Source organism: Salvia splendens, chromosome 11 (assembly GCF_004379255.2).
Source record: "Salvia splendens isolate huo1 chromosome 11, SspV2, whole genome shotgun sequence".
Classification (NCBI taxonomy): Eukaryota; Viridiplantae; Streptophyta; class Magnoliopsida; order Lamiales; family Lamiaceae; genus Salvia; species Salvia splendens.
The window spans coordinates 12,102,938-12,128,761 of NC_056042.1; the positions used below are offsets into that span (position 1 = coordinate 12,102,938).

Consider the following 25,824-nt stretch of genomic DNA (forward strand, 5'->3'; position numbering starts at 1 on the left):
TAAATAAAATGTGAAAGAAGACCATAGTTGTTTAACATCCAACTAGGGTTCATTCAAGAATTGGTAATAAATAGCAATTAGCAATTACATTAAATTAACAATTCTAATCACAATTCTGATCTATTAATTAATGAACAAAATTTTTACAAAAACAATTCTTGTAAGTCGCACAAGCAATTGCAATTAAATTAACAACTAAGTAGGTTACATTCAAGAATAATAAATTGGGCAAGGTATTTGCTACATGCTTATGTTCATAACAATATTTTACAGTTCAAACCACAATCAAGCCACAAAAGAAATACAAATGATTCAACCGTTACACGATACTGTGAGATTTATTTAGCAAGGATTAGAGGAGAATTCCAAAAATGACACATCTATAATGAACCAAAAATGTGCAAACTATAAAAAAAGAAAGTTAAAAAATGTAAATAAGATAAAAAAAGCTATCTTGGCAAGTCTACTTCAAACTATTTACTGGTTTCAGACAAAGAGCTAATGATTTTCTAAAAGAAGTTAATTCTGCAGCTCCTAAATCCTACCTTTATTCACAATCACTATTTCCGTTTACACTGAGCAATAAACATATATCTACAATGCGATGTTAATACTAATAAGATTAAAAGGCAGAGATCAACTGAGGTCCACGTCCACACGGTCCGGGATCGCCCTCTCCGTCTGGTTATCCGCGAGCTTGACCCCCAGCTGCCCCTTGTCACCAGCCCCAAAGGCGTAGAGCTTGTCCGAGTCAGTGAGCGCAAACGTGTGCGCGTTCCAGTATATCGAATTCGTGAGGCTTATCTGCACCACTCGTTCCTTCAACGAGGTCACGACCTCCGGACTCAGCACGTTCGTTTGCCTGTTTCCCTGCTCATTCATTCAGGTCACGGATTGAGACACCAATTTTAAAAACGGGAGACGAGAAAACGGACAGGGATGGGATCAAATTTACCTGCTCATCAGCAGCAGTATCGTGTCCGAGGCTTGATGACTCTCCACATCCGAAAGAATAGACGTCTCCAGCATCCGAGACCACAAAGGTCGTGTAGTCCCCTGTTGCAACGTGTATGGCCTTGACATTGCTCAGCGCCTCGACTACTTTGGGGACTGACTCGCAGTCCTCGTTCCCGTGCCCCAAGCATCCGTACCGCCCCCATCCCCACGTGCATACCCTTCCATCCTTCCCAACCACTGCAGCATGCCAAGCACCAGCAGCAACCACAACAGGCTGAAGATTCAACTCTACAAACCGTTCGATCAATTTTGGCTCCTTCTCGTCGGTTCTAGTACCATGCCCAAGCTTCCCACCTAGCCCACACCCGACAGAATATACTGACCTAATAACATTCAAACAAGGGGCATATCATGTCTTCGCGCGAACGAAATCCAACAAATAAGTATCTAGCAAGGACATCATCAAGACTAACAAAGCCAAGATTCAAGTATTGTCCAAATCAAGATTTATTCCCTTCAATTTCTTGAAAATATTAGGCATGAATAGGTAAGTAGTAATGTTTAAATATGGATAGTAAGGAACTCACATTCCATTAGGTTGACATGCCAAAGCAAGAAGGTAGCAGTAGCCAGCTGCAATTTGAACCACAGGTAAGTTTTCGAGCGCCCCCAACAACGGGCGTGGCTCAAGATCATTAGGTTCCGTTTGGTGGCCGAGTTTGCTCTCGTCTCCCCAAGAGAACGTGTAAATCCTTCCTTCTCTAGACAACACGGCCGTGAAGAAATTCCCTATAGCAGCTTGCACAACAAAGATATCTTTCAAAGATTCGACTGCCTGAGGTGTGGTTACTAACTTATTCCCTTCAGCCCCGAATTCGGCTTCACCAAAAGAATCTTTACCAAAGGCATAGACGCGTCCAGCATCGCTAATCAGCATTGTTCGTCCAGCCCCAGCCGCAGCATGAATAATCCGAACACCTAACAGAGATCTGCATCAAAACAATCGAGCATTATTAACTTAACCCTTTTGCAGCAGCATCGTTTTTACTAGGGTTCAGAGAGGATAACCGACCTAATTAGAGAAGGGCGGGGCTCCTCATGCGTGGTTCCATGTCCAAGCTGTCCGGAGCTGTTGGAACCGAACGAATACACAGCGCCTTTAGAGGTCACAGCGAGGCTGTGACCAGGGCCGGCTATTGCCTGCGACTTCTCCCTCCTCGTACAGGACTCCCCAACAAGCAAGTATCTCAAGACGAGCTTCCACGAGCCCCCACACCTCTGCTTCAAGCATTGCTGCTGCTCTATCGTCATTGGCTTGAATATGGCCCTCTTCTGGCACATATCAAGAGCTGCAAGCTCAGCCAACGAGAGCTCGTGATCAGGGTCGAAGTGCGCAGGCTGCCTAAAAAACGAACAAGTCACCTGCAACAAAGGATTTTGGATTCAATCTCAGCAGCATCATAAACCAGAATATCAAGCAAGATTCCAACTTTGGGGAAGCGTAAACAAAACACACTTGCCTCGAGTTTGGCAAGATCCTGCGGGTCCAAATTGCAGGCGGTGAGAAAATGCAAGACGATGGAGGGGTTAGCAGACAACGGGAACTCCCCGGGGATTGAATCACCAAAGCAATGCCGTTGCTGCCTTTGGTGTGCTACAGGGGGAGAAGCAAGGGGCACGATTGCCTGCTCAGTGATAACACTTGATGCTCCACTAGCCGTGGTGGTATCCATGGGCACCGCTCTGTCGCTGCAGTGCCCTAACTACGGAAGAATGGATAATCGAACTACTGAAAGATCAGAAATTCACAATAAAACGTAAGCATTTTTCCGATTTTTTTCTACCATTCTAACTAGGCAAGAATGGGATAATCCAACTACAGAAATATCACAATCTAATAAAGTAAAATGCAGGGATTTAAATTGATTAATTAATATACCTTTCTACCTTCTAGTTCACAGCTTTTAAAATCAAGCCTGCATTACAAAACACAGCCATAAATACACAATCAAGAATTAAAATATGCACAAAAAAGTCAAATTCTTTACTAGAAAGAGATGCTAAAGATCAAGAAAACAACATCTAGTTGAGAAACACAGCCACGCATCAATGATCACACCTTAATCAACGATAAAAAAGCAATCTTTGCTAGTTTGATTCAATGAGAAAAGAGAAAAGATACCCAAAATTAGAGCATCAGATCAAATGACATCTAACAAGCAAACACATTATAACAAGCAACTATTATCTCCACAACAAAAACTAAAGTGCAAACGTAGATTGTACGTCTACTCAAAAAGAAGAACACTGTTGAATGAAGCAAGCCCAAAACCACCACTGAATAAATATCCCAACAAAAATCACAAAAATTTGGCCGATGATGATGATTCCAAAACAATGATCATCGCAATTTCACAAACAAATTGACCTCAAAATCCAATCTTTCAACATCCGATCACCCAAAAAAGTTCAATTCCACGATCACTCTGAAGATCAAGTGGGAATTTTTTTCACAACAACCAAAAAAAGTCAGTCTTGATTCTGCACATTGTTATACATAAACAGATCAAGAAACAAAAGGGGTAAAAAAATCCCAGAAAAGCAAAAGTTTTTACATGCAAAAGGGGCACAAAGATTCCCCTCAAAACCCACGTGGCATCTGCTGTGAAAAACTCTTATCAAAATTTCTGATCACAAAGCAACAGTCTTGAATTTGTGTGATCCAAAGAGAATTTTCAGGTTGAATTTTTAGCCTGAAAGAAGACGCAAATGATTAAAAATTTGATCTTGATGATCGGAAATTTGTGCAGTATTCCTCTTTTTTCTCTAAAAAGAGATGGCGAAGAAAGACAAAAGAGAGAGTTTTTGTATATATAGGATGCCTTTATTTTTTCTCTAAATCGGTTGGAATGAATAAAATTGTGAATGAGGAGATGAGATGAGGTGAGGTGTCAACCATGTAAATATTTGGTATGAATTTGACCTACAAAATGAGGCCCATGGTAAATTAAATTTCATCTCGCGTGGAAGAAGTTAAAGAATTTGGTGTATCAATGCCAAGATTTTGGGAGATTATGAAGTATCCAAATCTAATTATAATTGATTAACTCAAAAAAAGAAGTTATTTCATGTCCTCGTTATGTTTCCCCTTCATAATTACGATTAAATTCTTGGGGATGTCATATTACAATGGGAAAACAAACCTAAGGTGTTTGAATATTTTAATAGTAGGGATGTCAATGTAACCCGAACCCGCGGGCAGGCCAGAATAATCCGATAAAAATACAGGGTTAGGGTTGTAATTTCGCAGCCCGAATTTAAAATCGGGCCATTCGGGCTGATCCATTCGGGTTGTCGGGTTAGACGGGCTGACCCGTTCGGGTTACGGGTTGGCCCGTCGGGTTGAAGGCTTCTGCACAGCGAGCAGTTTTTGTAATGGTCATAACTTTCTCTACAAAGCTCCGATTGAGGAGTGTAATATATCCACGCGAAGCTTTTTCGAAGACGAAGAGAATGATATGTATTAGAGGTTTATCAGACTTCAAAATCGCGAGAAACATTGACTCAAACAAGGCTGCTGCACATCCACATATTTTGTGTACATTTTCTAATCAATTTTCTATCATTTCTCAACAAACATATAAACATACCAAAATATAGAAATATAATCAAAATCATCCAAAACAACCCTCTAAAACCATGCAAAATCCAAATACGTCAACCGACTATATAAGATCACGAAAAAAATCACCATGTGGTTCATGGATTCATAAATACTCGTATATAAAAGCTTTCTTTTAGTATATTTCCAATATAATAGTGCAAAGTGTTTTGACGCCGCTTCCTCATTGAATTATGCGTACTTTGATGATTGTTGAAACAAAGATAAATTATTATTTGACTTATTTACAGCTGGAATAAATTAAATTTGACCAATCATAATTCAAGAAAACTTAGAGTTACTCCAATTAGCTAGTATCTTGATAATTCACTCTTTAACAATTCAAAATATTTTTGTTACATCTACGATGCACCTCTCACGTTATGAAAAATTTATTTAATTTTCTATGAATTGATTTATGTTTGAATTTTGAAACAAAGTGTTGATTTATGTTTTAAATACATAAACATAAACATACTATTTATAGATATTTTGTAAATAATTATGTAATGAATAAGTTATTTAAATTTAAATAACTTAATCTTTTTTAAAAATATTAAAGAAAATTAAAAATATGTATTTCATTGTTGAATGATTAATTAAAAATATGTATATAATTAAAGAAAATTTAAAATACGTATTATTTTTTGAAAATATTAAAAAAATTAAAAATACGCATTAGCCCGAATAACCCGGTGGGTTAGCCCGAAACTCGAAGGGTCAGGGTTAGGGTCGAACTTTTATAACCCGAAAAAATCATAACCCGAATAGCCCGTACCCGAATGGCCCGACAACCCGAACGGGTTGGCCCGAACCCGAACGGGTTGGCCCGATTGACATCCCTATTTAATAGTACTAGATTTTATATAAATTTTTTAAAAGGGAATTATAAAAAAGTCTTTGAACTAAAGGTTTATTTCACCAAATAATTTATGAACTTTAAAAATATATCCAATAGTCTCTAAACTACTGTTTTATTTCAAAATCGATCATTTTAATTTCGTCTTTACACAATTTTCACTTTTTCATATGATATTATTTTAATCATGTACTAAATCTGATAGTATTTCAAAATTATGGTCTACTTCCCTTTGACATCCTTCACTTTGTTTTTTTATTTCAATATAAGATTTCATTTTATAAAATTAAATTTAAATTTTATATTTGTAATTAAAAATATTAATTTATGTATTCTATTATAAAAAACATTTGTGTGAACTGGTTGCATAGTTTTGTTTCTATATATATAGATGTGAGTCGAGATATATAGTTCTGAGTCGAGAAAGGATACATAAATTAATAATTTTAAGAGTGAACTATATCAAAAGTCCCTAACTTTTCGGTTTGTGACACAGCAGGTCCCTAACAAAAAAAATAGCGCCAGAGGACCCTAACGTTAAATATAATCACGAATCATATTTTTTCGGACCAAAATACCCTCATGCCCTAAAAGGGCATTTTTGTCACTCTATTATTTTGTTGACATGTGACTTCTGCCACATTTTTGTCAGCAACTTCTTATGTAATTTTCTAATAAATTCTAGTACTTCATACGTAATTAAAATTTGGTCATTATTTACACTTCTAATTTTTTTTATAATATACATATTTATCATTATCTACATTAACTAATATAAAATATAATAAAATGAGACCCTTTCTTCCTGATAAAACTCATTTTCAGGTATTTTTTCGATATTTTCTAATTTCTACTAATTTTTATTTATTTTTTACCTTGATTTATCGATCGATTTTATTTATTATGATAGTATACCAATTTTGCAGTATTAATTTATAAATTTACATTGTCTTAATTTCAAATACTATAATTAATAAAAAAAAACTACAAGGATTAAATAGCTAATGTCACATGCTTGAATATTTTCAAAATATTACTCATGTTTCAATTTTATCATGAATGACAAGAAACTATGCAAATTTATATATAGAGATTGAATAGTCATATGATGTTAAAAATTTCAGTTTGAGCTAAATTAAAATTCTTAATAAAATATTAATAAATATAAAATCATCTTAAAGTTAGGCTTACATTAACAAATTAGTTCGATGATATATAATGAAAAAGTATTTTAAATGCCAGTGTTTCAAGAAAATAATACTGTATCATTTAATTAAATATGAAATATTTTTTATTCTGAGTATTATAGATTCAGATTTTATTTCATAAATAACTTCACTTTTCCATATTTTTGTTGTTTCTCAATGAATTTTCTAAATGATATAACTAGAAATAGAGGAATATAAGAAGTTTTTTTTGTGTACAAATATTGACAAAACTTTAATCACGTATGAAGTATCAGAACTTATTAGGATATCACATAAGAAGTTGCTGACATAAATGTGACATAATTCATATGTCAGCGAATTTATGGATTGCCAAAAATGCCCTTCAAGCCATTTGGACATTTTTGTCCGAAAAGTGGCTAAAAAACATGATTCGTGATTATGTTTGACGTTAGGGTTATCTGACAATATTTTTTTTGTTAGGGACCTGCAGTGTCACAAACTGAAAAGTTATGGACTTTTGATGCAGTTCACTCTAATTTTAATTAAAATAATTTATTACTCTCTTCGTCCCCAAATATTGTCTCACTTTGACCCAGCACGGGTTTTAAAAAATATAATGAAAAGTGAGTTTAAAAAGTCAGTGGAATGTGAGTCCTACTTTTATATATTAGTTTTATAATAAAATGTGAGTAGGAATGAGTTAGTGGAATATGGGGTCCACTAACAAAAATTGTAAAAAGTGAAATACGACAAACTCTGTGAGACGGATGGAAATGGAAAAATGGGACAAGCTTTCAGGGACGGATGGAGTAATACTTAAAAATGTATATTTTAAATTAAATTTTACAAAATTAAATCTGATATTTAAAAAATGAAACAAAATGAATGATGGCAAAGAAAAGAAGACAATTTTGAAATAATATCAGATCTAGTACGATCATTGAAATAATATTAGATTAAAAAAGTAAAAAATGTGAAAAGACAAAATTGTCCAACAGCCCTAAAGGGTATTTTCGGGTGAAAAAATGCCAAAAGAATCGATTTTGAAATAAACCCTTAGTTCAGGGACTGCTGTAGATATTTTTAAAATCCAAAAACTATTGGCAAGATAAATTCATAATTCAGATACCATTTTTATAATTCACTTTTTTTTTGTGAAGTAATTTTTCTAATGATGCTTATAAGAATATGGAACTAACGGATTTTATACCATTTGCGTTAAGAAAACTCCTTATGAAACTATTAAATGTCACGACCGCACTTCCTAAGGATAGAAAGTATGGTGGGTCGCGACTAATGGGGGAATTAAGAAGCGGAGAAAAAGGGGAAACAATCAAGGGGTTCGACATGTAGATCAAAAGGTGAAACTTTATTACCAACTTATAGTCTGAAATCACGAAGCAACATAATTTGTAAGAAAAATAGTTCAACAGATTAAGGAAACATAAGAGTTTTAAACTTGGCATAGCGGAAGCATTTGAGAGTTGCTACTACTATGTATGAAGACACAATAGCAACCGGAACACTTATTGAATATGGTCTCTGTCCAATGCTCAACATCCTCCGCCGCCGGTCCCCGCTCAACCTACACATAGGGAAAACACATGCAGGGGCTGAGTACTTGATGCACTCAGTGAACTCATGCCCGAAATTTATTTTATCAATAAAATAAATGTAAAGCCATCATTGAGTGAGACTCGGGTTTTACTTTAAAGAAAAAAAATATAGAGAAACACTAAAATCATTTCCGTAAATAAAATAGTGTCCGCGCAGACAATGTCATCATCATCATCCATCGTATACCATATCTGAACCATCAGGTGAAACGAGAATGTGGCCACAAACTCGATCACTGGACCGGCCGACCCAAGGGACGGCTCGCAATCCCCATCAGTGCACTAGCCTAAGTAGGGCTTGGACCCTAGTAAGAACCGAATTCGTTAACCATTAAAGTCTAGTAGAACATTATTCTTGTAGACAATCAGATAGGCAATTCAAAACATAAATTATGGCATGACATAATATTTAAACCACCCTTATCTCACCATAAACATATCATTTGCAAATAAAGAGTTAAGTAATAAAGCCCACCTCAAAAGCTTAGAATTTCCTTAAACTGCTTCTCGGTCCAACTTTAGCGGGCATGCGAACCACCTTTTCGAAGAAATAAATAAGGTATACATCAATCTCAATAACGAAGACATTTAAAATGCATGCACTCTAATTAAAGTCTTTTATCTCATTTTCTCAGTTTTCATGCATTTTCGATTATTCGGCGGCCGCCCAAGGCGTCGCGGGCGACGCCGGTCGGTCGCTTACACCAATACTTCCTCCGTTGGCTCCTCGTATTTTTTCCACGTTGTCAGAATAAATTTCCAAAAATTATTTAAGCGCATAATTAAATTATCGCAACTATTTCTCTTCGCAATTATTTTCGCACTTGGGATAAAATTATTCACCTTTCGAAATATTCTGGGATTTAATTAATTTTTCCCACGATTAAATTAATTATTTGCCCAACGATTTAATCAACTAACCCAAGCTATTTTATATTCGAGCCCAACGTAATTATCGAACAACCCACCTTATTTCTCCATTTTAAAAGATGAGCCCAACTTAAATAAATCATCCAATCAATTTATTAAGCCCAAATTTTCTTAGAGCAAAGGCCCAATTTCAAATCAAAGCCCAATTTCCTTTTTTTTAACCCCCCATGCCCCCACGCCTATCTCTCTCTCTCTTCTTCTTCCCCTTTTCTTCTTTCTCTTTTCTTCCCCTAATTCTCTCTCTCTCGACGAAATGCAATCGACGAAAAAAAAAACAGAAGTGCCCTCTCGAATTCCGTCGTCTCTCTCCCATCGTTGTTGTCCGTTGGCCGCTTGAACCGTCGCCGCTGCTGCTGTCGGAAAAATCACGACGCCGCATTCCCGTCGCCGTCTTCTGTCTCACTCCACCCGCACTAGCACGTCAACTGCCGTTCGCCACCAACGTCGCCGCCGCTGTGCCGACGCCGCTACCGTTGTCGGTAGCCGCTGAACTGACGCCGGCCTTTGCGTCGTCACTGCTGCTGTTCCTCGGCGGAAGGATGCTGCTGCTCCTGCCGGTTCGTCCAGCTCGCCGCTGTGAGGCTGCTGCCATCGTCGCCGGGAGACGCCGCCGTCGGTCAGCCTACGAATCCTCCGATTCGACCCAAATCAACTCCAAACAGCCCCGAACTCCACCCAAACAGCCCCGAAACCAATTCGAACTACCTCGATTAGCCATGTTTCCCATTAAAGGTAAAATCTTGATTTATTTAGATGCGATTGATGTTATTGTTTGAGTTGTTTGTGTGGGAGGTTGATGTAGGAAATATGTTATGAGCTACATGCAACAAAAATTCATGCTTTGAAAATGGGTAGGGATTATACCTCAATGAATTGAACTTGGTTGTGGAGAAAACAAAGAATGGCAGCAACTTCTTCTTCCTCTTCCTCTCTCGGCTCTCTCCCCCTCTCTCTCTTTGTTCTTGTTGTAAAGTGTATTGTGAGGAGTTAGGGGAGGGGATACATGAAGGAACTTATGTATTAAATGTGTAACTTTGGGATGTAGGATTGAATGAGGGAGGTGGAAGGTGGAATAGTTGAAAGGTGAAGGGTCTCCATGGTGGAAGGAATCGGCGCAAGGGAAGGAGAAGTAAGGGGGAGAAAAAGATTTTGGGCTTGCACCAACACATTTTTGGAAATGAATTGGGCTCAAAGTCATCTCCCAAAACTTTAATTAAATTGTTTGGGTTCATTTAGTTGTAGGGCCCAAATTTGTATAATTATTTATTTGTTGGACTTTTTTTTTCGATAGTTATGGCCACAAGCCATTTTTATAAAAACATTTGGACTCCAATTTTATTTGAGAAGCCCAAGTGTTTATATTTATTTTTGTTCGTTTTCTTTCATTTAGACAAATTATTATTTGCCTCGTAGTAGTTTGGTGTTGTTCCAAGTACTATAAAATCCATCTCATTAAATCCCGCCAAGCATAGCAACATCAACGTCATTACTTCAACGGAACTTTCGAGCACGTCTCCTAGAAAACTCCATCAATTAATTAAAAGGGACGTCTCATTCCACACCAAAACACATAAATACTATACTCCATTCCAAAGAAAATTAAAGGGAAGCATAGCATGGCGATAAAATTTTATTAACTATTTCATGACGTAATTTTAACTTAGTACTTAAAAGTACGGGTGTTACATTCTACCCACCTTAACAGAAATTTCGTCCCGAAATTTGCTCATCTCTAACGAACAACTCTGGGTATTTCTCTTTCATTTTATCCTCGAGTTCCCAAGTAGCCTCCTCGTGACCATGATGTTTCCAAAGCACTTTCACAGACGCAATTGATTTATTTCTCATTTCTTGCACTTTCCTGTCCAGAATAGCTTCGGGCTTCTCCTCATAACTCAAGTCGGGATTCAAAATCATTTCCTCTTGGTGGACCAAGTGTTTGGGATCGAACACGTACTTTCTTAATTGCGACACATGAAAAACATTATGCACGGTTCCAAAGCTCGGTGGTAGTGCCAACTTATACGCTACGGGTCCCACCTTCTCAAGAATTTCATAAGGCCCTACGTAACGTGGTTTCAACTTACCCTTTACACCAAAGCTCGTTATCCCCTTCGATGGAGATACTTTCAAGAAAACTTTATCTCCAGTGTTAAACTGTAAATCGGTACGCCGGACATCAGCATATGACTTCTGTCTATCTTGAGCTTCTTTTATCCTTTGATGAATTTGTCGAACAATATCAATCATTTCTTCTACTGAATCTGGCCTAAGTACTCTTCTTTCACCAACCTCATCCCAGTAGAGTGGTGATCTACACTTCCTCCCATACAACGCTTCATATGGGGCCATATTTATCGTTGCTTGGAAACTGTTGTTGTAGGCGAACTCGATTAACGGCAGTACGACTTCCCAATTTTCTCCTCTGTCAAGAACTACGGCTCTTAACATATCCTCGAGAGTCTGGATCGTTCTCTCGGACTGTCCATCGGTTTATGGATGAAAAGCAGTACTAAAATTTAATCGGGTACCAAGCTCTCGTTGCAGACTTATCCAAAATCTTGAAGTAATCTTGTGTCTCGGTTTGACGTGATTGTTACTGGCACTCCATGTAGCCGAATAATTTCTTTCACATAAATTCGGGCTAGCTTGTCGGATCCATGAGTTATGGGAATAGGTATAAAATGTGCACTTTTAGTGAGGCGGTCTATGATTACCCACATGGCAATATTCCCTTGTCGAGTTTTTGGTAAACCCGTCACAAAATCCATGGAGATGTGTTCCCATTTCCATTCCGGAATCTCTAGCGGTTGCAACTTCCCATAGGGTCGTTGATGCAGAGCTTTTACTTGCTGGCAAGCCAAGCATTTCTCCACAAACGAAGCTATATCCCTCTTCATCCCATCCCACCAGAATAATCCCTTCAGATCATGGTACATTTTTGTACTTCCAGGATGAGCGGTATATGGAGTCTCGTGTGCCTCAGTCAAAATTTCATTTCGAAGTCTTTCGTCATTCGGCACACATAGCCTTCCCTCGTATGTGAGGGCATTATCAGCCTCTTCTCGGAACTTCTCTTGCTCACCTTTCCTCACCTTTAGTCGAACCTTCTCCAAATCTTTATCATTTCTTTGACCTTCTCTTATCCTCGCCCGCAGGTCGGGTGCAATTATCAAGATGGCGATCTTTCCTTTTATGGTCTCGGGAGCTCTCACTACTTCCAATCGCATCTTGCTAAATTCGCGAATCAAATTTTCTTCTTGAGTGAGAAAGGTAGCCAGTTGTGGTTGGGCTTTCCGGCTAAGTGCATCTGCCACTATATTTGCTTTGCCCGGATGATAGTTAATGTCACAGTCATAATCCTTGACTAGCTCGAGCCATCTGCGTTGCCTCATGTTCAAGTCTTTCTGCTCAAAGAAGTATTTTAGGCTCTTATGATCAGTAAAAATCTCATACCGAACTCCGTAGAGGTGGTGCCTCCAAATCTTCAAATCATGCACAACGGCTGCTAATTCCAAATCATGAGTGGGGTAATTTAGCTCGTGTGGCCTCAATTGACGTGAAGCATAGGCAATCACCCTACCGTTCTACATCAATACACATCCAAGTCCAACCTTATACGCGTCAATGTAAACCACATAGTCTATTCCCGGTTCTGGTACGGTGAGAATAGGTGCAGTGGTCAACTTTTCCTTCAACAACTGGAAACTAGCCTCACACTCCGACGTCCAATTGACCTTAACCCCTTTCTTCAGTTGCTGGGTCATCGGCCTTGCAATTTTGGAAAATCCCTCGATGAATCTTCGGTAGTATCCTGCCAGATCCAGGAAACTCCAAATCTCATTTGGGGTCTTTGGCGTCTTCCACTGTTGTACGGCCTCCACTTTTGCAGGGTCAACTCGAATCCCTTCAGCCATTATAATATGTCCCAAAAAGTTCACGTCCCTTAGCCAGAAATCACACTTACTAAACTTGGCGTACAACTTCTCAGTTCTCAGTGTCTCTAGAGTGATCCTTAGATGTTCCTCATGTTCTTTTCATTTTTCGAGTAAACTAGCACATCATCTATGAACACCAAGACGAACTTATCCAAGTATGGATGGAATACTCGATTCATTAAGTCCATGAATTCCGTAGGTGCATTTGTTAGTCCAAACGACATTACTACAAACTCATAATGCCCATATCTTGTTCGGAACGCCGTCTTGAGAATATCTTCTCTTCGTACCCTCAATTGGTGATATCCCGACCTCAAATCCATCTTCGAAAATACCCTTGCTCCCCTGAGTTGGTCAAACAGGCCATCTATTCTTGGCAGAGGATACTTGTTCTTGAGAGTCAATTTGTTCAATTCACGATAGTCTATGCACATTCTCATCGTTCCGTCTTTCTTCTTCACAAATAGTACAGGTGCTCCCCAAGGCGATACACTGGGTCTGATGAAACCCAAGTCCAACAGTTCTTGTAACTGAATTTTGAGTTCTTCCAACTCTTTAGGTGCCATCCTATAAGGTGCCTTTGATACTGGTGCGGCTCCTGGTTCTAGATCGATAGTAAACTCCAACTGTCTATCAGGCGGCGATCCTGGCAAAGCGTCGGGAAAAATGTCTAGAAACTCACGTACAACAACCACATCTTCAACTTTTCTTTCTTTCTTGTCATGCCCTTGCGGGTAAACGAGATAAGCAGGATGCCCCTTTCTAATTATCGTAGTTGCTTGAAGTGCCGAGATTACCCAAGTCCGTTGATTCATTGGAATCCCGTGGAAGGTAGTGGGCTCCTTCCCTGGGTTTGTAACGAAATTTGCCTCTCTTGGCAGCGAATAGTGGCATAGTTTTCAGCTAGCCAGTCCATTCCCAGAATAATATCAACGTTTTCCATTGGCATAACATGTAGGTTGTGAGCCACTAAGCTAAGTTCTCCCACCACAAATTCTATGTTCGAGCAAGATTGTGAAATGTCTATAAGGCCTCCTACTGGTGAGTTCACATTCATCTTATGTTCAAGTTCATCAATAGGAAGTTTTAAAGCATCTACGCAGGAGTGGGATATAAAGGAGTGCGATGCACCCGTATCAAACAGAACAGCAACTTGCATGTCAAGTAGTGTTCCCATACCTGCCAGATTATCCTGTTTCGGATCTCCCTGTGCGGCATTAGCTTGCTTGCGTCCCAAAGCATAAGCCCTAGCCTGAGTGGGATATGGTTGGCGACGCTGTTGCGGCTGCTGAGGTGGTGTAGGGTTCCCTCGAGGCCCATTTGGTGTTTCCCCTATTCCAGCATTGTTGTTGCTCGGGCACTCCTTGGCAAAGTGTCCAACTCCACCACATTTGTAGCATACATTAGTCCTCATTTTGCATTTACCCAAATGATTCTTTTGGCACTTGGTGTAGGGAGGTGCTCTCTGACGGTACTCTCCACCTTGGTATGGAGTAGTTTGTTTTCCCTTGCCCCGTGTAGAGTTTGGGGTACCTTGGAACCACTTTCTCGGATTCTCGGTTCTCGGGATGTACTTATCGTATAATTCCTCCTTGAAGTTTTCCCAAGTTAGGGCGTCTAGTTGTTCACCCGTCATCGTTCTCTGCTTGGTCTCCCACCAAAATTCTGCGGACCCAGTGAGCTAGTAGGTCACACATGATAGGCGCTCCTGATCGGTGCACCTTAGGAATTTGAATATGCGCTCTATGGCACGAATCCATGTTTCAGCCTTGGCCGGATCTCCCATTCCATCAAACACGGGAGGGCGCTCTTTTCGAAATTCCTTTTCGATGTTTCGTTCTGGCTGCGGTGGTGGTGGTGGTGGTGGTGGTGGGTTGTCCCTCGGGTCCCACACTACTTTGGGTTTCATTGCTGGCCTCGTTTTCGTGATGAACTGCTGCGCGTCTGGGAAGCATTCTGTTTAACACACGCGTTAGTACAATTGTCCGAAATTTACCCATCACCACACCACACCACACAACCTCTTCAAAAAAAAAATATTTTACATGTTTTTCGTACACATCTCAAGGTAAACACGAGCACAATGATAAAGCGACGATAATTTCATAACTTAAAACAAGTACGGCTTTCAAGGTCTTTGTATCCAGTACAACCAAAAAAACTCAAAAGAAAACTACTACGTAGTTCGATAAAACAAAACATCCATAAAACTAGGAAAAGCAGAAAAGTCTACTCCTCGGGTGCTCTCTCGACATTCACCGCATCCTCATTTCCAACTTAAACTCCTCGGGTGCTCTCTCGACATTCACCGCATCCTCATTTCCAACTTAAATCTCCCTTTCAAGGGGTTCTTCATCCTCGTCTGGTCATCATCTTCTTCCATGGGATCTTCCTCATCTTCAAGAGGGTCTTCCTCCTCCTCTTCCTCATCGTTCTCTCTCACATAGGTAGCTACGTCGATATGCTTATCGATAACAAGGACTTCTGTCGCAGGAGGTGCAGAAGTGCTCATCCCAAGCCTCCTTCTCTTAGGTAAGTTTGGCTGCGGCGTCTCACTCTCGTATCGACCCCCGCTGTAGGGGCTTAGACATGATGAGGATGCCTCTTTCTTAGGTGGAGCATAGGGTGGTGGTCCGTCACGAGCATCAACTAGGGCTTCCAAAAGAACTTTCATAAAACCATGCATGTCTCCTTGTACACTATAGTCGGGGAGCCTATGCCAAAGGTATGGCCGAGAGGCATCGTCGGCCCACCTATTCCATGGCGCAAGGGAAGGAAAAGTAAGGAGGAGAAAAAGATTTTGGGCTTGCACCAACACATTTTTGGAAATGAATTGGGCTCAAAGTCATCTCCCACAACTTTAATTAAATTGTTTGGGCTCATTTAGTTGCAGGGCCCAAATTGTATAATTATTTATTTGTTGGACTTTTTTTCGATGGTTATTGCCCCAAGCCATTTTTATAAAAACATTTGGACTCCAATTTTATTTGAGAAGCCCAAGTGTTTATATTTATTTTTGTTCGTTTTCTTTCATTTAGACAAATTATTATTTGCCTCGTAGTACTTTGGTGTTGTTCCAAGTGCTATAAAATTCATCTCATTTAATCCCGCCAAGCATAGCAACATCAACGTCATTACTTCAACGGAACTTTCGAGCACGTCTCCTAGAAAACTCCATCAATTAATTAAAAGGGACGTCTCATTCCACACCAAAACACATAAATACTATACTCCATTACAAAGAAAATTAACGGGAAGCATAGCATGATGATAAAATTTTATTAACTATTTCATGACGTAATTTTAACTTAGTACTTAAAAGTACGGGTGTTACATTAAATTTATTAAATTACGAATCAGAATTGTAGTCAATGTCGAACTATTTTAAAGATCGAACTAGAGATTAAATTAGGGGCATTAGATCTACTTTTTTGAAGAGATGCACTGATGTGTAAATTATTTCTGTCTTCATTACAAGCCTATTTTACTTTGTTGTAGTAGGTTTATTATTTTATTCTGGTACGTAATACTTTGAAACTACAATATGTTTTTACTTACTTCCAGTAGGTTTTGAATTGATTCAACACGTGGTTCATTCGAATTCATAGAACTGAGTTTTTACTTTAATCACTTTAAAAAATACAATTCATTCCAGTAGGTTTATTCACTACAAAAAAACTCGCTATTTAGTGACATTATTCGTCACTAATCAGTGAAATTACTTCACTTAACAGATTTGGCTGACACTATTTAGTGACATTATTCGTCACTATTTAGTGACATTATTCGTCACATTATTCGGCAGATCCGCCATTAAAAAATTTGTCATAAAAAATATTAACGACAGATTTGTCTGTCACTAAAGCTACTAATCCACCCAATGACGGAAAAACATAGGCGGCTACTTTGGTTTAGTGACGGAATATTCTATCACTATTTAGTGACTGGCGCTTTTCAGTCATTTTTACGTCACTAGTTGTTGAGTTAGCAGCCGCTGTCACTAATTTCCATCACTATCTAGCGCTTTTTTGTAGTGATTACTTCATTAAAAAACATTATTACTGTATTGGACAATGTTTTTACTTCATTCTAGTAATACTTTGATAGAGCTCGTTTCAAGCATGGTTTAATGGCGGTTGTTACACTAACAGGGGCACTAATATTGGAAAAAAGTGGTCATTTAAGTATGCAGGAGCTGAAAATACATCGGAGCGGCTAAGTGTTATGGCAACTTGATCAATTGAAGAAAAAGCAGAAAAACTGCCAAAATTGATAGCAAACTGACCAGGTGAAGACAGACGGAGCAACTGAACCTGGCAGCTGAGCGAGTTGATCAAGATGAAGCCGACGACATGAGAAGATGAGTCAGAGGAGAGAGAAACAAGGAATGACCCTCTTAGCAAGGGCATTAATGCCAAATCAGGAGGATCTTGCCCTAGGGATTGGTGCCTAAGCCGTCCTATAAATAGAGGAGGAAAGGAAGGAGAAATCATCATCAATGAACACACTCTCTACATTCTCTCATATACTTAGTCTGAAAGATAGCATGGAGCAAAGAGGATAGCAGCCACTGGAGTCGAAGTTCTACCACTACATCCCTCTCTTCTTCCTCATCTAGGAAGAAGGGAGCTAAATCTTAAAAGAATCTTTCATTTGTTTTTGTTTTTCTTAAATCCCGAGGGGTTGAATCATTGCTTACTTAGCTTTCATTTTACTTTCTCGGATAATTACTGAACCCTTAGTTGTTTTTGATGTTTTCTCTTAGTTAACTCTTGTTGCAATTGATTTTTTTTGTTCGATCTTTGAATCTAAGTTTGGAATCCTGGATTTGAGCTGTTGTTATTTGAAGGTTGTTGATGAATTTTTTTTGAATGGAGTTGGCTTAGATCTGATGTTTTCTAACTTGGAGTTTGTTTCGTTTGAGTTTGATTCTGTGTTGATAGCGTAGATCTGAGTTTAATGTTTAGATCTCTCTAAATCTGTCGTTACGTTTGGATCTGAGTTTGAGATGTCAGTTGCATGGAGTAACAGTAGTTTCCATGTCGATTTGTTTTACTTATGCTTGAATTGCATGGATCTGTGTTCACATTTGTATTCTTGCTTGTTTTGCGCTAAATGCTCTGTTTGGATCTGCCGTAGTTGTTTAGCTACTCTGCTTTTTAGTTGATTGTAGAAGAAGAAGGTCGTAGTTAGTTAGCATAACTGTCTCTGTCACCTTTTTCGTCGTAGCAGTTTTTCTGTAGTTTGTCATTTCTTTTCAGTGCTCCCGCTTACTTTTTGCACTAGTACTTTTAGTTAAGTTGATCCGTTTGATATGTCATGTTTTCTGTTTGCCTAGTTTAGTTGATCAGGTTAGTTTCGTGACTTGAGCAATCCAATCCCTTAGAAGTAAAACTTTACCCACTTTAAAGCGTGGCAGCAGCCAAAATCTCCCAAATGTCCCAAACACATCTCGACATTCCTCCGTCTCTGTGAGATTCAACCCTTACTTCCCTTTACTAGTTAATTGTATTGTGGGTTAAGGTTTTGAAAGCCCGAGTCTCTCAGGTTGCACAAAGTCACAAACGATGACGAGTCAGTAGTTTACTTGATCCGTTGACAGTTTGCCTTGATCAAGTGCGCGATCCTTTCATGTTTAAATTGTGCGTAGAACTTGAGAACACTCAAGAAAAGAGCTAGTTTCATACTTCAAATGCTTCTACACATGCTTCATTCAAATAGTTTATTACATCATTCCATGTGCTTATTACACCATTCAATTAGACTATCATTCCATTTTGTAATCAGCGTCGTGGTGGCGGTGATAGACATTGCAGAAAGAAAAACGGTACACGACGGCGAAACCGCTTGCACGTACTACATTGAAGTAAAAATCTACTGTAATTAAGTAATATATTTTGGATTGAAGTTAAATCCTCCTAATATGTTATGACTTATTTGCCCTAGGGTGAAGTAAAATAGGCTCGTGATGAAGGCGAAAATTATTTATACATTTGAGCATCTCATCCAGAAAAACTAGATCTAAAAACCCTAATTTAGTTTAGTTCTGCGGTTCTGCAATTAAGAAGTGGATTTGCATATAAGGGGACTCTTATGCCATATTTTAATTTAATTAATACTACCAAAATATTCTCTAAATTTCTTTTCCCACCCATTCCAAATCTTTTTATTTTGGCCCATCCATAAACTAGTCCCATATTAAAAATGAAAGGTTACTTCCAATTTATTTTTCACTTTTTTGTACTCCCTCCGTCCTTGAAAGTTTGTCTTATTTTTCCATTTCCGTCCGTCCCACTAAGTTTGTCCCATTTCATTTTTTTACTATTTTTGGTAGTGGACCCCATATTCCACTACCTCATTCCTACTCACATTTTATTATAAAACTAATATATAAAAGTATGACTCACGTTCGACTAACTTTTTCAACTCACTTTTAATTACATTTCTTAAAACCCGTGTTGAGTCAAAGTGGGACAATATTTGTGTCACGGCCGCCTTTACTAAGGATAGTAAAGACGGGGAAATCGTGACTAGGGAAGGGACTAAGGAGCGTGGAAGAAGAAGGGGAAAACAATGAAAGACAACATCTTAAACAAAGCTTCAAAAGAAAAGTTTTAATCGATTAAACAATTAAGCAACAGGTTAATATCTCAAGGTAATTAATGTCATAAAGTAGTGTAGAGCAAAACGAAAGACTTTATCAAGAACGATTCGAAACAAGGCAGCGGAATAAAGGTGTCTAGAGAGTCATAGGGAGACGCCTATGTATGAAGACACGACGCATCCGAAATTTCTTAAGGCTCGACTCAACATCCGCTGCAATATCACCACTCAACCTGCACATAAAGAAAACATATGTAGGGCTGATTACTTGACATACTTAGTGGACACACGCCAAAATATTTGATAAAAGTTATGTCATCCATACCATAGTGAACTCGAGTTTTAACATTTTAGAAAAGAATATTATCGAGTATCAGAAAACATTTTCGTAGACTGGCCAGTCAAAACAATCTCCCCACTTTCTCCACAATCAATCAATCACATCCTCTTACCATAGTGCGACGAAAGTGTGGCCACACTATTCGCCCACGAGACCGGCCGGCTAGCAAGGACGGCTCCCGATCCCACCTGTGTACACAGCCTGATAGGGTTTGCGCCCCTACTCAGACCCGAATTCGTTTCACACATAGCCCTATAGCTAACGGAGCAACATCAAACGAACTAGGCATCAGACAACAATCTCAACATCAAACAATCACAGCCCTATAGCCTAACGGAGCAAGCTCAAACGAACTAGGCATCATGCAACAATCTCAACATACAAAACAATCATAGCATGACATAACACTTTAAACCACCCTTATAACTCCAATATCACAATTTTGAAACGTAAAAGAGTTTTAGTAAAGAAAGCCCACCTCGATTGCTTACAAACATGGTTCACAACTTTATTGAAATCCTTGCTCTTCGTACCCACGTATGCAAAACAACCCTTATCAACATCATAACCACATAATACAACACAATCAGTTTTCTATCAACACATTACTCATGCATGCCCTATCGTTCCTTTCATCGTTTTCTTATATTGCCCATCACAACGTTCACCATCATAAACGAAATGAACCCTTTGGCATACATCAACGTGCAACACATAATCACATCATAAGATAAGTTCTTACTCACACAAGTATCATGTATTTCATTCAAAACTTTCCAACAAGACTATTTCAATCGAGACATGAATCTGGCAGAACAGCGCAGTTATTTTGTAAAAATCATTAAAAATCCATCCGATATCATTTGAAGCTAAAATTTGGTCACCACACAGTAGACACATCAAGGTTCATCTAGTTAAAAAATCCACACCAAAATCACATCTTTAGTTCGGTCAAAAATAAAAACGAAACTCACTGGACGAGAATACAAATTTTGACAGGACTGTGTAGTTCAATTGAAAATTTCGTTAAAGATTCATCTTTCGTCAAAAGAGGCTAGAATTTTGACACAACACAGAAGACACTTAAAATTTCACTCAGTTAAAAATTCGTTCCAAAATAAGATCGTTTGGTCGGCCAAACACTCGTCGGAACCTATTGTCCGAACACCACAGTTTTCAAGCTCAACATTTACAAACTAGGGTTTGTCTATCATTCGTCCACACATACATATTCATGCTTTCAACACATATTCATGCTTCAAAAACGACATCACAACCATGTTCTCCTATTTACATATAGCATTCACCAATGAATCATCCACAAACTCTCACACACACATACATACACGCACATACACATACTTTCTTATGCAAACATCCTTCCCAACCGATTAATTTTTAGATCTACGATTTCTACACTCCCTATATGCATGAGGGGATCAAGAAACATGGATTCAATGGTAAGAATAAGAAAGATGAATCAAAGTATACCTTTCTCTTGAAAAACAATTGGTAGGAATGGCGAATGATGCGATTCTTCGATGAATCTTGAATTTCCAACTCCACAATGATGCAAGAACAAGGAATTGGTGAAGGATTTGTGGAGAAGGAGAGGAAGAGAGAGACGTGTGGTATGTAGAGAAGAGGGAGGCGAAAATATGAGGGCTAGGGTTAGGGTTCTTTTAATTTATAGTCTAGGATAAATCCCACAATAAAGCAATTAAAATTGTGGAAGAATAAAATAGAGGTCAATGAATAAATCTCACCATTAAAAGGAAAATAAGCGTGTAGTATGTGGGGGAGTAATTTTTGAAAATTGCTATTTAATTAGCATAGATATTTATTTGGTATTTACTTGGAGAGAAAGATACTTACAAAATAGGTAAAAAGATATTGAATATCTCATAAATAAGGTAACAAAATAATTCAAGCATCTCCAAGTGGAGAAATAAAAAGGGGCGTGTATAATGGGAAAAATCAAGGAAAAATACTTAAATCCTCAAATCAAATAGGATTAAGATTTAAATTTGGTCATTTCTTGTAGGAAAAGACTCCCACAAAATAGGTAACAAATAAATTAATCTCACAAGTAATTGAAAGGCATATGGGCGAAAATTATGAGGTTTTAGAGAAAGAAATAATCAAATCCTAATTAACATAGGATATGGAGAGATTTGGCAAGATATGGTAAGATTTAATTGGACTTTAATTCAAGGAAAGAGATAAACAAGATACCAATTAAATCTACAAAAATAAATCACTCTCCTAATTAATAGGAGATTTCAAAAATCTCAAGGGATGGCCAAGGGGTCGAAAATCATGTAGAATAGCATAGGGATAATTTGGTTTGGATTTAATTTGGATAAATATCCCAAAGCAATTAATTAAATCCAAGAAAGAAAGTATTATTTCCAATAAATAGAAGGGCCGAAAATTTCAAATAAAATGGCTAGAATGATTATGCATTATCCCATTTAAGTTAATTCACACATTGGAAGCTTAATCACATTAACTCACATAACTCACAACAACTAATTTCACATAATTAACTCAAACACATAGAGACTCAATTTCTACAAAAGAAATTCTCATTCAACATCCACATTAATTAAAATAAAATAAGCCATCAAATAAAAATAATTAAAAAAAGTCACAATTTTCCGGGGTGCTACAATTTAAGGGACGGAAGGAGTATTTTTCTGTATTACTTTATTCATATTTCTCATTCTTTTTTCTACTATACCCACTTTATTTATTTCTGTTTTATACTTTATGAATTTTGCATTAAAACTATTTTTAGCCGACAAATAGAAGTACTAAAAGAAAAATAAAGAGATATCAATTCCGTAATAAAAATATTAGCGGAGATTTAAAAAATAAAATATAAGATATAAACGCCTTAGTTAGAAATTGAACCATGTTGACTATTTTGCCACTAGACCAATGATAATTTGGTTAATGCATATCTCATTGGTAATATTACTATGTTTTGGGGTACAATATTAGGATATCAATGCAGCCCGTAATCTATGGGCTGATCCGAATAGCCCGTTAAATTTATAGGGTTATGGTTGAAAATTTCTAGCCTGATAAAACTACAACTCGATTAGCCCGCACCCTATTAACCTGCAACTCATTAGGGCCAGACCCGAAAACCTGATAAAATTTCTACTGTTCCATTTGTTTGACTTCTAATTCAACACTTTATTGTCTATTTTTGTAATATACTCCCTCCATTCCCAAAGAATATGCACTTTGGCGACACACGGGTTTTAATGTAAAATTGGTAAAGAAGAGGGGGGTAGAGAGAAAAAGTAATTAAAGTATTGTTAGTGGAGAATGTGTCCCACCTCATTAGAGATAAAAAAGACTTTCCAAAATTAGAAAGTACATATTCTTGTGGGACGGACTAAAAATGAAAGAGTGCATATTCTTGTGGGACGGACTAAAAAGGAAAGAGAGCATATTCTTGTGGGACGGAGGGAGTAGATAACTAAAAAATCTTTCAATTTTATATTAAATATACAAATTATATATTAAATTTTTATTAATACAATAATAGGTTAATAAGTTAGAAGCCTCAAATTCATTAAAAAATATTTAAATTTCTATAAAAATCTTTAAAATTTCTGGAAATATGTTTATATTTAATTTTGCATGAATATCAAATATTAGTATTTGATCATGTATATGTTTGAGTTTAAGCTTATATCTCAAATATCACAATTAAATGTTTTACATCTATAAATATAACTAATTTTCATAATTATTTATTAGATTGATCGCATGCCAATTTCATTGACAGCAACCAGATTAACTCGTTGGGCTAGCCGAAACCCGAGCTTTTAAGGTTATAACCCGAAAAAATCATATCCCGATTAGCCACACCCTATTGATTGCTAACCCGAGCAGGGCCGGTTCGAAACCTGTTGGGCCGGCCCGATTGACATCCATATACAATATGCCTTGTTCCCGTATGCATCCGTCACAAATTGTGTGCTTCACCATCTTCATCCATATAGAGTCTATTCACTACATATATCTCAGAAATTTTACATAAAATGGAATTTATTGTAGACATTTTTTTTACCTCCTATATCCTAGAATTTTGCATAAAATCCAAAAATTATGCACAATTTATTACCATTAAAATAGAATACAAGTACACATTCTTAGTATGGGATGTAATCAAATGCAAATTCTATATTAAGAGTGGCAAATCGTGAGGATTGGGTTGTTATCGGGTCAACCTGATAACAACCCAACCCAATAAGGCCTAACCCGAACCTGACCTAAGGAAGATGTCAATCCGAACACGAACCCGACCTGCAACCCTCAAACCCTAACACGATCCGAACCCGACACGAACCCGTTAACTACACGATATAATATGGCTTGACACGACACGATAACGACCCGAACCCTATATTACACGATTAAACCTAATTTTAAACTTCATTTATATGATTAAATGCCATTTTCTATGATTTAATCTTGATTTACAAGAAATTTGTAAAGCAATATTTTTTTTATAAATAATGAAAATAATAATATTATTTCTTAATGGGTTACCCGCATCCAACCCGAACCCTACCCAAATTTTTCGGGTTATTAACGGGTCAACCCAATAAGGACACAAACCAATAAGGCTTTACCCAACTCCATTATTTTCGTACGGATTCATGTCAGATTAACATGTCGGGTCAAAAATTACCAGCCATACTCTATATGTTGTCCAAACTCCAAATTAAACTATGATTTGGACCGTTAGAAAATGTCAACAGATGATAAAAAATAACATCAACAGAAAATATCAACACAGTGTCAACGGTTGACATCAAAATCTTGAAATTTTATGCGGTATTGACATTATGTTAATGTTATATTGACACTGTATTGAAAAGTTTGAAATTTATACGAAATATAGAGTTTGCATTTTATCAGGAATCTTGTTATTATAATATATTTCCATGGAAGCACGAGTATTAGAGCATCTGTAACGGTGGACGGACGGCGTCCGTCTGTCCGTGCCAGCGGCACGGAAGACGTCGTCCGCCGCTGTGCTCGCTCCGCTGGCACGGCGCTGCTCGATGCATCGAGCACGTTTGTGCCAGCGAGCAGGCGACGTGGCAGCGTGTGATTGGCCAACGGCATATCCGTTGGAAAATATTTTTTTTATTTTTTTAAAAAAACGAAAATAATACCAAAAATAAAATTGAAATGCTGCTATTTGCTATGATTATATCATAAGCCACAATATGGGCCGTTTTGTTTCCAATATTAGGTGTCTGTGGTTAATGGCAATGTGCAACTAAAACTATGGAGGCCCACATAAGTATGGGAAATGCCTCAACAAAATATACTACTAGAATATGTAACATTGGGCTCGCTTTACATATGCTCTGAATATCAAATGGGCTTGGGATTATGAGAATTAGGGTATTTAGATATATTTAATTGATGGAGTACATATTTAAGATTTATTTACTTAATATTGGAATTTATTTAGGACCCGTTCACTTTACCAAATGGAATTCTAAAGTTATAAATCTTGTTGAGAATTGAAAGTGGGTGGCCCATCTACTGTGAATTGAATTGTGTGTTTAATTAGTCATATTAGGTTAAGTTTTGGGAATACAGAATTTGACATGTGAATATGTTTGGACTAAAAACCCCTCCCACTTCGGCAGCTATTTCTTCTTCCTCATCCCCTTCACCCCATCTTCCTCCTCTCCTCTGACATCATTTCCG

At 37.7% G+C, this 25,824-nt stretch overlaps 1 protein-coding gene across 1 annotated transcript; it reads right to left on the reverse strand.

Annotated features, from left to right (window-relative positions):
* Positions 1-421: 421 nt before the first annotated feature.
* Positions 422-3,888, reverse strand: LOC121755980 (ultraviolet-B receptor UVR8-like). Its single transcript, XM_042151433.1, has 7 exons — positions 3,573-3,888; positions 2,897-2,933; positions 2,478-2,746; positions 2,030-2,379; positions 1,545-1,946; positions 956-1,340; positions 422-870 (listed from the first exon to the last, which is right to left on the reverse strand). The coding sequence occupies exons 3-7, from the start codon at positions 2,688-2,690 to the stop codon at positions 637-639; spliced, it is 1,584 nt and encodes a 527-aa protein (XP_042007367.1). The 5' UTR covers positions 2,691-2,746; positions 2,897-2,933; positions 3,573-3,888; the 3' UTR covers positions 422-636.
* Between the last annotated feature and the right edge of the window lie 21,936 nt (positions 3,889-25,824).

Coding starts and splice junctions, on each gene's coding strand:
- LOC121755980 (XM_042151433.1), bottom strand. CDS start 2,690: ATGGATACCACCACGGCTAGTGGAGCATCAAGTGTTATCACTGAGCAG. Junction 2,380..2,477: donor AGGATCTTGCCAAACTCGAG/GCAAGTGTGTTT, acceptor CCTTTGTTGCAG/GTGACTTGTTCGTTTTTTAG. Junction 871..955: donor ATACTGCTGCTGATGAGCAG/GTAAATTTGATC, acceptor ATGAATGAGCAG/GGAAACAGGCAAACGAACGT.